General features: G+C 49.1%; 1 protein-coding gene across 1 annotated transcript in view; it reads left to right on the plus strand.

Moving 5' to 3' along the window:
* Nucleotides 1–13,420, plus strand: part of SNX31 (sorting nexin 31) — a 54,956-nt gene that overhangs the window by 20,761 nt on the left and 20,775 nt on the right. Inside the window, exons 4-6 of the mRNA XM_073676775.1 lie at nt 5,438–5,502; nt 6,799–6,909; nt 8,155–8,245. Coding sequence (XP_073532876.1) covers nt 5,438–5,502; nt 6,799–6,909; nt 8,155–8,245 — 267 coding nt within the window. The remainder of the gene's footprint in view (nt 1–5,437; nt 5,503–6,798; nt 6,910–8,154; nt 8,246–13,420) is intronic.

The following is a 13,420-nucleotide window of genomic DNA, read 5'->3' on the forward strand; positions in this document are numbered from 1 at the left end:
TATGTGGGAGGACGTCCAGTCTTACCCGTGGTACTGGATGGCATTCCTATGAGTGCCCTACTGGACACTGGGTCACAGGTCACCACCATCCCGTACGTGCTCTTCAAGCAGTACTGGAATGACTCGGATATCACCCGCTACCCTGACGACGACTTGAGTATCATCGCCAGCAATGGTCAGCCCGTGCCACAGATTGGATTTAAAGAGGTGACCATTAAAATCGGTAGAGTTGAACTGGCAGCACAGGGACTGATCATTGTAGACATTGACAAACACGAGAGTCACCCAAAGATAACTCTAGGAACTAATGTAATTGAAAATTGTCTTGCAGAGGTGATTTTCCTTTTACAGCAGGTTGCCAAGAACGCCAGCTCCGGCGAGCAGCGAGTGCTCCAAAAAGAGATCCGGGCACTGATGCGACGGCAACAGGTGGAACTCTCCGGCGGTGAGATTGGTAGCGTGAGAATGTGTGACCCTTTCCCTATTGCCATGCCCCCAAAAAGTGAAATGATGATTTGGTGCCGGGCAGCTATTGGTCTGAGAGGTAGAGATTACCAGGCAATGGTAGAACCAGTTTACTCAGACAGTAGGCCCACCATCTTGACAGCACGGGGGGTGGTTAATGTACGCCATGGGAGGGTGCCCGTTCGCATAATCAATATCGGGAAGAGGGAATTGTACCTGCCCCGGTATGCCACGCTAGCCAAATTATATACCATTAACCAAAATGCTATACAATCTGTGGAACCCTTGCCTCCATCTCACCCGGAGGAAGGTAACGGCTCTAAGAAAACAATGGAGGACTGGTGTCAGCAACTACATTTGGGTACTGACTCCACTCCCTCACACCAGAAACAGGGAGTCTATCGGGTGGTTCAAGAGTACGAGAGAGTGTTTAGTAAACACCCGTTAGACTTCGGGCGAGTCAAGGGGGTAGAACACCACATCCCCACGGGAGACCATCCTCCCATAAAAGAGAGGTATCGACCCGTACCCCCTGCACACTACCAACACGCCAAGGGGATGCTTAGAGACATGAAGGAGGCTGGGGTGATCAGGGATAGCTGTAGCCCCTGGGCAGCTCCACTAGTCTTAGTCAAAAAGAAAGACAACACCATGAGGATGTGTGTAGATTACCGGAAAATCAACCGTATCACACACAAGGATGCGTACCCCTTACCAAGGATAGAGGAGTCTTTGGCTGCTTTAAGATCTGCTAACTTCTTCTCTACCTTGGATCTCACTAGTGGGTACTGGCAGGTTCCTGTAGCAGAGGCGGACCGGGAGAAGACCGCATTCACCACCCCGATGGGACTTAGCGAGTTTACCTGTATGCCGTTCGGACTCTGCAACGCACCAGGAACCTTCCAACGATTAATGGAGTGCTGTCTGGGCCACAGAAACTTCGAGACGGTCCTGTTGTACCTGGACGATGTCATCGTATATTCTAAGACTTATGAGGACCACCTGAAACACCTGGCGGAAGTGTTCGAAGCTCTGGCAAGCTACGGCCTAAAGGTGAAACCCTCCAAGTGTCACCTCCTGAAACCAAAGGTGCAGTACCTGGGACATGTGGTGAGCGCTGACGGAGTGGCTCCCGACCCTGATAAGATCACCGCAATTAAGGAATGGCCAAGTCCCTCCAGTGTAAAGGAAGTGCGGCAGTTCCTCGGGTTGGTAGGCTACTACCGCAGGTTCATCCCCGGTTTCACCAAAAAGGCAGCTCCTATGCAGGACCTCCTGATAGGCCAGTCCCGGAAGGCCAAGAACCAGAAGCCGCCCTTCAGATGGGAGAAGTTGGAAGAAGAGTCCTTCCGCCAGCTGAAGATGGCCCTCACGGGGGATGAAATCCTGGCGTACCCGGATTACAGCCAGCCCTTTATCCTCTACACCGACGCAAGTAACATCGGGCTAGGAGCCGTGCTGTCCCAGATCCAGCAGGGGAAAGAGCGAGTAATCGCTTACGCCAGCCGAAAACTGCGACCCACCGAAAGAAGCCCTGAGAATTACAGCTCATTTAAGCTAGAGTTCCTGGCAGTGGTGTGGGCAGTCACCGAACGCTTTAAGCACTACCTCGCTTCTTCCCGGTTCGTCGTGTACACGGATAACAACCCGTTGACACACCTGGACACGGCAAGACTCGGTGCCCTAGAGCAGAGATGGATGGCCCGTCTGTCCAACTACGAGTTCACCATCAAATACCGGGCAGGACGCTCCAATACCAACGCGGACGCCCTGTCCAGGATGCCAAACCTACCGGACGTAGGAGAAGATCCAGAGGGACTGGAAGAAGTCGAACTCCCCGCGTTTCACCGTCATGGGACTATCCAGTATTCCCATCGGGTAAGGAGTAAGCAAGGCGCTACGCTTAACCCCTTACCTCACTACAACTGGGCGGAAACGCAAGACAGTGACCCTGCCGTCCGGCTGGTGAAGGAGATGCTGACTCTGCCAGAGGCTCGCCTTGACCCAGACGCTCCGGAGGAAGCCAAGCAACTGTGGGCAGAAAAGAGTAGACTGTTCCTTTACAAGGGGAAGTTGTGCCGCAGGATGGTTAACTCCCGGACGCATGAACTAATCTGGCAAGTAGTGGTGCCACGACGAGACGCAGCCATGGTGATGGAGGCATACCACGATGGAGCTGGGCATTTCGGATGGAAGAAGCTGGAGTTCCTGCTGCGCGGGCGGTTCCATTGGGTAGGCATGAGGGGAACCATCGAGAGGTGGTGCAGAGACTGTGGCCCGTGCAACCTGAGGAGGAAGGACCGTGCCAGCCAGAAGACTCCCCTGCAGTCCATCGTCACCCGGCAGCCGTTGGAACTGGTAGCCTTGGATCATGTAAAACTGACCCCAAGCAGAAGTGGCTACGTCTACGCGTTAACCATCGTGGATCATTACTCCCGGTTCTTGGTTGTCGTCCCCGTCAAGGACTTAACGGCTCAAACAGCAGCTAGAGCCTTCCAGCAGCACTTCTGCCGTCCACACGGGTACCCGGACCAAGTGCTGACGGACCAGGGACCTGCCTTTGAAGCGGAGGTCTTCCACGAATTCTGCACTCTGTATGGCTGCCGGAAGATAAGGACGACACCCTATCATCCGCAAACTAATGGACTTTGTGAGAAAATGAACCAGGTGGTAATGGATCTTCTGAAAACGTTGCCCCTGGAAGAACGCAGTCTGTGGCCTGAGAAGCTGCCCAGTCTGGTGGACCTATACAACCACATCCCGGTAGGTTCCACCAACTGTACCCCGGCTTACCTAATGAGGGCGAGACCTGGTAAGTTACCTGTTGACCTGGAAATGGGAGTCCTGACACCCGAGGACACTTCACCAGAAGCAGACTGGGACACAGAGAGGCAGCAGCAGTACCGGAAAGTACAGGAGAGCGTGGAGCGAAGTCTCTGTCAGGCTAGGGAGAGACAAGAGAAAACTTACAACCAGTATGCTCCCGCTGTTCCCCTGGTGCCCGGAGAGCAGGTCTTGAAGAGGAAAAGACGGCTCCACAAGTTGGACGACCAGTGGGAGAAGGACCCGTACACCGTACTGCCCTCAAGCCACGAGAACCCGAAGGTCTGTACCATCAGTAAAGACGGAGGGGAGACCACAGCCATTGTATCCCGGGATCACCTGAAGAAGTGTCCTGAACAGCTACGGAACCCTGAAGAGGAACAAGAAGACCATCGACCCGTAGAGGAAAGGGAAGATATGGTTAGTACTGTGCTCGGAGACTTCCCTCGGTCTTGGACTCAAGTCAATGGTGCAGTTGTGGTACCCGTACTCGCCTTCCTCCAACCAGCATCCCAAGCACCTACGGAGCAACAGGTAGAGCTGGAAGAACAGCCGGTCCAGGAGGCAGAAGACCCCACACCAGCAGATCAGGAGGATCAACCCTCTGCTTGCAGTGAGCCTGCCATATCCCTAGTGAGCCAAAGGGCCCGTAGACAGCTGCCCAATTTACCCTTGACAGCTCCTACACCCTGTAGTTCAGGGCCAGACAGTCAGCTCCGTAGGTCCACTAGGGCCACTAGAGGCCAGTTACCCGCACTTTGGAGGATTTGAAGTGTATAAATTGTTTTATTTGTGGTTACCTGTTTTTCTTGTTGCTTGTGTATAATTGTGTTTCTAGTTGTTTATAGGAGTCTTTGGTGGATTTACCGGGAATCCTGTGTACATAGTTGGAGCGTGACCACCTTTATGTGTTTCTTTATTGTATTGTTATTGTTATATCTTGTTATGTTTTTCTAAAATATGTTTAGTCCCGGAGTACTAAATTTCACAAGGGGGGAATGTGACACCCCAGGGGTCTGGTTGCCACAGTGATAGAGATATTACGTCTGAGAGCAGGTGGGAGGTCTCTTGGTCAGGAATCCTATGCATGCCACACCTCCTGCCCAGTCCTGGGAGGGGAAGAACTTCCCCTAGATAAGCCAAGGGCTGAGGCAGGGTTAGTGAGTAGAGAAGAAGTAGAGACAGAGAAAAGAAGCAAATATAGGAACAGAACATCAGGAGCTCTGTGGGAGCAGTGTTACAAGGAGTCAGGGGCTGGCAGCTGCAGAGCTCGCCCTGACTGAGAAGATTTCTTACCGGACCCGGAGTCCGAGGCTGTGGGGACTAACTCCTACCCAGCAGCAGAATCCGTCAGGCAGGGGATTCCAGGTCCTCGGGGCCTTCGAGTTTCTTGGCCAGAGTCACCGGCCATACGGGTGAGCACCACACGGTACACTCAGGGACGTGGGCTACTTATACCCGCCTCTAGCAAGGTAGCCAGAAGAGTACAGTTAGTTTGGGAGGCCTACAACTCCGCCTGGCCAGGGGAGATCCCATCTGCTCAAGGACTGACCAGGCCCCAATCGCTAGCCAGTACTCCGGGAGAGTCTATCTTTGTCACCAGTAAAGACCCTTAACTACACCGTACCGTCTCCGAGTGGTTCCTGCTACCCCCATCATCCACGTCGGCTGCCCTGAGGCCATACCCCTCCCGTTGGGGGTTATGCTATCACGCTGCACAATCCTACCACCGGCCTCAGCGGTCTGCCCTGCAGCAGCAGCTCCTTAGCTGTACTCAACGGGTGGCGTTGTCGTCCAACATCTACCGCTGATACATCGCCGCTCAGTTTGACTCCCTGGGCACGGACCGGGTCACCGCCACGAGACTACAACCCTCAACAGATCCGGCTCCGGGTAAGCACCCGCGTGCGCAACGCAGCGCGACACAGGCCCAGGGGCGCGTCATAAACAACTTACAAATTTTTCCATTTTCCCCTATCATTTGCTTAGAATTCTGTACTATGATGGTCTCTGGTCTCACGGCACTGTCAGTTTTAGATTGGTTTTCAGATTTCTATGGACAGTAAAAAAATGCAGAACGGACCACCCACAATCTGCATGGATTGAATATTAAATACACTAATTGACCATGTTCTGTAATGTTTTTCAGTTTTCTCCGATCCCGTTGTTTCCAGCAGTGACGTTTTCATCACAGGTGTCCAGAAATTACAGATGGTGAGAAATGAAGGATTGTTCTTGGTCCCCATAGGTGGCCATGCACTTGTGTGTGTGTGTGTGTGTGTGTGTGGCTAAATACTCATGCAACCATCAGGTAATCCTCCTGAGGGAAAGCGGAATAGGCTGCTGCCAAATGCCCACGCTGGCGGCTTATCTAGTGTGACAACAGAGGATCATGCAAGTGAGGTCCAACCTATCCAATCCCTTGTATACTCTATCTGCCTCATGTGGGTTGGGAATTATACTAGATGCATTTTTTTTTCTCCCCCCTTACCAATGATTGTTCAAACCAAATGCAGGAAGTTGCTGCACCCTTGGCTTTGCCAACACTTCAGTGCACCTTCCACCTACTTGTTTTGCATCTATATCCACCCTCCTGTTCCTTGATTGACAGCTCTGGGTTTACAGGAGTCTGAGAAGCTCAGAAGTAGGTGGAAAGTGCAGTGAACTGTTTGGCCAAGGATGCACCAAACGCCTGTGTTTAATTAGAACAGTTATTTTGTTCTGACTTTAATTAAAAAAAAAAAAAAAAAAAAAAAAAGGTCCAAACCCAAAAATGAAGCCGAGTATCCTGGAAGTAACACTAGAGATTTATTAATACTGTCTAATTCTTAGAATAAAATCTTTCAAAGCACCAGATTTCATAGTGGTTCATTCTGTTTAATAAATCTATCTAATTTTGAGACTGTCTAGCCTAAGTTTGCACCAATTTTTAGTTCTCATTTGCACTGAAAGATAATCGTGACAAAGAATTGTTAAAATTGCTTGTTTCACGATAATCTTGCGGTGTAAACAGGCTGCTGATGAACCAGCTTGTTCATCAGGTGTAAAAGTCTTTTATGCAGCATAATATATCCTCGTTTTCGGTGGTATATCATCCTTTGTAACCAGGACTCAAACTGGTGAGGACTGGGTGATCATCGGAGTGCGCATAGTTTTCTTTTATCTGCTTGTGTAAACAGGCGTTCACACAACCACAGATTGGTAAATTTTTACCCGTTGGCAGTCGTATCGTGCTGTTTGTAAACCAAAATCAGGAGTGGAACAGTCAGAGGAAAAGTATAATAGAAACACGTCACCACTTCTGTATTTGGTCTAAGGGGTAATGTTTCTCCTTGTGGAGAGTCATATACCGGCTTTGCACTTCTGTATTTATCACCCACTCCTGGTTTCGACTTACAAATACTGATATAAAATACTGACCAAATACTGAATGTTGCCTAAGTATCAGTATGTATGGACTCTTTCAGTGATCTGAACTTGATCCTTCCCCCCCCCCCCCCCCCTCCCAAGGAAACCTTTCAGATGCCATCTACAGATGTGATCCTCAAAGTTTACCTGCCAAGTGAAAGGCTAATTAATGTGGAGTCCAAGACTTCTGACATTGCAGAGCGAGTGCTAGAGGTAATTTAATCCTTTTTTTTTTTTTTTTTTTTTTTTTTTTTTTTTTTTTTTGTATTCCGTACACCTCACTTTTGTCTCCAATTTGACTATGCCTTGTATGTTGTACCATCTTTCACATTAAGGGCATATCCACATCCATACAATGAGTGCAGCCAACTCTCCGCTAACAGTGGTGCACTCCAAGGCCCCCAAGCTGTACAATGGGTGAGCTTCAGGTTGGGAATACGCCTTTAAAGGGGTTGTCCACTACTAGGACAAAATAAATGTTTGGCCCCGATTAAAATAAAAGCCTATACTCAACTTCTGTTCCAGCGGTGTCTGCACATGTGGTCCCAGAGCTGTGATGCAGTGGAATGACATGTGGTGCTTGGCGCTCAATCAGTGCTGGCGGTACTGTCTGCGTTCGGACAAACTGAACATGAAGAGGAAGTCTGGGATCAGCTGCAGCCCTGGCTTCCACTTAATGTTCAGTTTGTCCGAAGGCAGAGACAGTGCCGCCAGCACTGATTGGGCATGGGGCACCACGTGTCATTCAGCCGCATCACAGCCCTGGGACCATGCATGCCGACACTGCTGGAATAGAAGGGGAGTATAGACTTTATTTTACTGGGGCCAAACATTTACTTTAAGAAGGGGATGTTCTAGAAGTGGACAACCCCTTTTGACTTATTTCTATAACCTATAGGTGTCATCTGACCTGTCAGTGAATAAGTGTGCCAATCCCTAGGGCACGGAGGGTGGACATTGCCCCATCCAGGTTTCTCAAGGGCTTGGCATATAAGCAGTCCACTGTAATAGTTAACCACTTTTGTGGTGTGATTTGTAGATGCAGTGGGTGACATTTATCATTACATTTGCACCCAAAACTGCGCAATTTGTGACGTTTACTCTGATTGCCAAATTTATCAGTGGCTCTTACCATTTACTACAACACTTGAAATTGATAAAAAGGAGCATGGTAAAAAAAAATTTTTGATACATGTATATTCAAAGTTTGCATTTACTTGCACCATTAGACATTTATTCTTATCTAAAATTGGTACATTTAATACTTTGCTATCTTTAACACAAATTATGTCTCTCAACTTTATCATTAAGGTGCAAAACTATTTAAATATGGAGTGGTGTAATTTGCACCAAATCTTTGTTCTGCCCCCACTCTCCCCTCTAAAATCTGTCATTCTTGATAAATATGGGCCAGTATATAAATGAGATGTGTAATTTGTGCCGTGTACTTTCTCACAGGCTGCGTTGTATAAGATAAGTTTATCTAGAGAACTTGTGGAGTACTTTGGCTTGTTCATTACACATAAAGACCCTAATGGCATTTACTCGGGTAGGTTCTTCGGTTTGTGTTTTGAAATCATGTGTTGCTAAAATGGACGATTCCTATTAAAAATTATTATAGTGAGATTTATTATTATATACAGTGCATTACAATGTAAATCATTCCAAAATGTGTCTAAGGTCACGTTCACACTATCAGTATTTGGTCAGTTTTCTACATCAGTATTTCGAAGCCAAAACCAGGAGTGGGTGATAAATACAGAAGTGGTGACTAGTGTTGAGCATTCCGATACTGAAATATCGGGTATCGGCCGATATTCGCGGTATCGGAATTCCGATACTTAATTCCGATACTATTGCAATATCGTATACCGGAATCGGAAGTTCCCATAATGCAATGAGACATTTTCATTTTATTCAGCCAATGAGGATCCTAAGAAGTGTGGGCACATCCTGTTAGGCATGTAGGCATCTTAACTAATGGCATGGCTGTGATTGGCTGCTGAAATGATGTCATGATGCACTATAAAAGCCACCGCCGCCATTTTGAGCTCACTCTGCTGTGAATTCAGTTAGGGATAGGACGCTGTTGTTCTGAGGGACAGTTTTAGCTACCTATTTGCTCTATACTGCTTTACCCAAGCTACTTTCTAAATCACTGTGCCTTGCAGTGCTAGTGCACAGTTCCCTGTGCTGTTCACCGCTGTCTGCAAGGTCTGTGTGTGTGAGTGCAGCTCACCCTGTAGTGTGTGCTTCAGCCAAGTCTGGTTGTAGTGCACTCAGTGTGTGTCACTGCCTCATACATTGTCCTTTATTGCCAATTCATAATTTTTCCTGATATCTCCTATTAGTGTGGTGGTTCCATCTGTATTCAGCTAAATTGGTTCCAAACACACTATATAGGAGTAGATAGAGAAATTTTTTTCCGTCTTGCAGCGCTAGTGCACAGTGCTCTGCATCTGTACTGTTCACCGCTGTCTGCAAGGTCTGGTGTGTGAGTGCAGCTCACCCTGTAGTGTGTGCTTCAACCCCGTCTGGTTGTAGTGCACTCAGTGTGTGTCACTGCCTCATACATTGTCCTTTATTGCCAATTCATAATTTTTCCTGATATCTCCTATTAGTGTGGTGGTTCCATCTGTATTCAGCTAAATTGGTTCCAAACACACTATATAGGAGTAGATAGAGAAATTTTTTTCCGTCTTGCAGCACTAGTGCACAGTGCTCTGCATCTGTACTGTTCACCGCTGTCTGCAAGGTCTGGTGTGTGAGTGCAGCTCACCCTGTAGTGTGTGCTTCAACCCCGTCTGGTTGTAGTGCACTCAGTGTGTGTCACTGCCTCATACATTGTCCTTTATTGCCAATTCATAATTTTTCCTGATATCTCCTATTAGTGTGGTGGTTCCATCTGTATTCAGCTAAATTGGTTCCAAACACACTATATAGGAGTAGATAGAGAATTTTTTTTCCGTCTTGCAGCACTAGTGCACAGTGCTCTGCATCTGTACTGTTCACCGCTGTCTGCAAGGTCTGGTGTGTGAGTGCAGCTCACCCTGTAGTGTGTGCTTCAACCCCGTCTGGTTGTAGTGCACTCAGTGTGTGTCACTGCCTCATACATTGTCCTTTATTGCCAATTCATAATTTTTCCTGATATCTCCTATTAGTGTGGTGGTTCCATCCATATTCAGCTAAATTGATTCCAAACACACTATATAGGAGTAGATAGAGGAGCCTTTCTGCAGCATTGGGCCCTGCAGCCCCAGCCAGATTAGTATTAGCCTATTTTTTGCAGCCTCATCTATTGCATTGTAGGTTACCTTCCTACATTGTAATAGCTACAAAAAGTTTGTGATACTATCGTTATTACATCTTTAGGCACATCCAGTGTCTTTTTGTGACAAAAAAAACCTAAATAAAGTTCACCAAACACTCCACTTTACAGTTGTGTAGGCCACATTAGCTCATATTAAAGTCTAGTCCACACTTTATAAAATTAGTGTTTCTTATACCTGTTAGCAGCTGTTCAGGAATAAGCACACTAAGCCCTTAGTACTTTTCTGCCTATCTTTATCAGTCTACCAAGATGAAGAAGGCAGGGAGTAAGGCATGTGGTCGTGGTCGTGGTCGTGGGCGTGGAGTTTCTGCAGGGAGAGGACGTGAGGATTCTGTGCCTGCAGGGAGAGGACGTGGGGATTCTGTGCCTGCTGCGGGCACCAGTGACTCAGCATCCCCCAGTTTTACCAGGGAACAGTCCTTTATGCGCAGCTTTGTAGGAGCTAGCCGTACCCCACTGCTGCGCGAGGACCAAATTGAAGCCGTTGTCGGATGGATGGCAGCTAACGCATCGACTTCAATTAGTTCCAGATCCTCTCAGGTCCTGAGCACTGAAGAGCACCCATCTGTCTCTTCACCACCTGCCAAATTGCCCAGGCAGTCAGAGAGCCCTGGACAGGAGCCATCTCTACTTCTGTTCTCTGAATCTCTTGGCTTGGAAAGAGGGGGCCAGCCAAGCAGAATTCGAGAATTTGAAGAAGAGGTAGTATGCAGTGATGCGCAACCGTTTTGTCTCTCTGAATCTGAAGAGGCGGGTGGGCCAGTGCCTATGGTCAGCAGCACACCTCAGTACGCATCTGATGATGAGACTCAGGTGCCACTTTCTGGTGCGTACTGTGCTGTCGAGACTACCCAGGAGAAGCAGTTGTTTGAAGAGGGTGGTGTAGATGATGAGGTCCTTGACCCATCATGGCGTGAGGGACAGGAAGGTGGTGGGAGCAGCTCTGAGGAAGAGATTCCCCGAACGGCCCAAAAAGGAGGGAGAGGGAGGGGGCAGACTTGGTTGCCTGTAGCCTCCACTTCGGCACCCATTAGGAGCATGGCTCTTCCAAAATCCAAAGCGGGCGCTCCCAAGACTTGCAGTGCCTGGTCCTTTTTTGACACAGTTGCAGATGACATTTGCTTTGTCAAATGCAAGCTGTGTAATCAGAAGGTGAAAAGAGGGAAAAGTGTCAGCAACCTCAATACCACAAATATGTGGAAACATGTGCGGACCAAGCACGTGGTGGAGTTACACAAACACACTGAAGACCTAGGCCAACCTACAGCGCCACCTACCACCTCTTCAGCTCGTGTTGTAGCCTCTTCCTCCAGCTCACACACAGCTGGTTCGGCTTCCTCACAGGATCGCCATGGAAGAATCTCTGGCACTGTTGTACAGAGACACAGTGTAATTCCACCCACAGCACCACTTTCCCAGTCATCCTCACACTCCCAGGCCAGTCTACAGCCATCGTTGGCACAGGCATGGGAGAAAAGGCGCCCATACTCGGCAAACCACCCCCGAGCACAGGCTCTGAATGCTGGCATTGCTAAACTACTGGCCCTTGAAATGCTATCATTCAGGCTGGTGGAGACTGACACATTCCGTAACTTTATGGCATTGGCAGTCCCACAATACAACGTGCCCAGCCGCTTTTATTTCAGCAGGCAAGCCGTCCCTGCCCTGCAACATCATGTGGAGGGAAAAATTAAACATGCGCTACAAAACGCCGTCAGTAGCAAGGTCCACCTGACCACTGATGCGTGGACCAGTAAGCATGGACAGGGACGATACCTTTCCCTCACTGCCCATTGGGTAAATGTTGTGGAGCCGGGTACAGATCTTGAGAGTGGCGCTGTACGTGTTCTGCCAACTCCAAGGATTGCAGGAATCCAGTCTGTACACATTGACTCCTCCTCATACTCCAGTTCCTCTGAATCAGCGCTGCAGGAGCCGTCACGGTCTACCTCCACATCGACCCGTGAACGGTTACCTGTTATGATGACCGATATGAGCACAGCCGTGGCCAAACGTCAACAGGCCGTATTAAAATTAATTTCTTTGGGGAATCGAAGCCACACAGCGCAGGAGCTCTGGAATGCCATCAAGCAGCAGAGTGACGTGTGGTTTGTGCCAGCGAATCTCCAGCCAGGCATGGTAGTGTGTGACAATGGCCGAAATCTGGTGACAGCTCTGGGCCTAGGCAACCTCACTCACATCCCATGTCTGGCACATGTGCTCAACTTGGTCGTGCAGAGTTTTTTGAGGGACTATCCGGATCTTGATGCACTGCTTCACAAGGTCCGCATAGAGTGCGCTCACTTGCGGCGTTCCAGCAATGCAAGATCACGCATTGCAGCTCTGCAGCGCCGATTATGTCTTCCGGAACATCGCATCATATGTGACCTACCCACCAGGTGGAATTCAACGTTACATATGTTGGAGAGGTTGTGTGAGCAGCAGGCAGCAGTAATGGAGTACCAGCTGCAGCAGGCGCAAACAAGTCGCAGTGCGCGCCGTTCACACTTCACCACCACTGAGTGGGCCTCTATGAAGGACATTTGCCACGTTTTGCGTGCCTTCGATTATTCCACGCGGATGGCGAGTGCAGATGATGCACTAGTCAGCATGACTATCCCCCTTATCTGCCTGCTTGAAAAAACACTGCAAGCACTAAGGGACGAGGTTTTGGAAGAGGTGGAGGATGAGGAGTCACAAATGCCATCTGCTTCTCTACAGTCTGCGCAACGTGGTTCCTCACAAAGGCCTAGGCAGGGGACACTTTGTGAGGAGGATGAGGAGGAGTCAATGGATGAGGAAGACATCTGTCCAGAGGAGGGAGGTACACAATGCTCTAGTAGTCAGTATCTAGAGCGAGGGTGGGGTGATGCAGAGCAGGCAGAGATCACGCCTCAAGCAGGGGACAGCGTTTCTTGGCCAGTTGGCAGTCTGCAGCACATGGTTGATTTCATGCTGCAGTGCCTCAGAAACGACCGCCGCATCGCCCACATTCTCAACACGGCTGATTATTGGGTGTCCACCCTCCTAGATCCTCGCTACCGGGACAACTTACAAAGCCTCATAACACCATTGAACCGGGAGCGTAAAATGCGGGAGTACCAAGACGCACTGGTGCATTCCATCATGTTCTCCATTCCAACCGAGAGCAGTGCTGCTAGTGCTTTACAAAGCAGCTCAGTGCGTCGAGGCAGTGGAGGAAGCTCTGCACAAAGAGGGAGCAGAAGCAGCGCCTCAGCACAAGGCAAGACCAGTATGGCCGAAATGTGGCAAAGTTTTGTGTCCCCGCCGCCACAAATGTCTACACCATCACAGACAGCTCCAGTCAGCAGGAGGCAACGTTTCCGTCAGATGGTGACAGACTACATGTCTTGCCCTCTTAGTGTACTCCCA

This window comes from Phyllobates terribilis, unplaced genomic scaffold (genome assembly GCF_046119375.1).
Source record: "Phyllobates terribilis strain yellow unplaced genomic scaffold, ASM4611937v1 Scaffold_4__5_contigs__length_816908805, whole genome shotgun sequence".
Lineage (NCBI taxonomy): Eukaryota > Metazoa > Chordata > Amphibia > Anura > Dendrobatidae > Phyllobates > Phyllobates terribilis.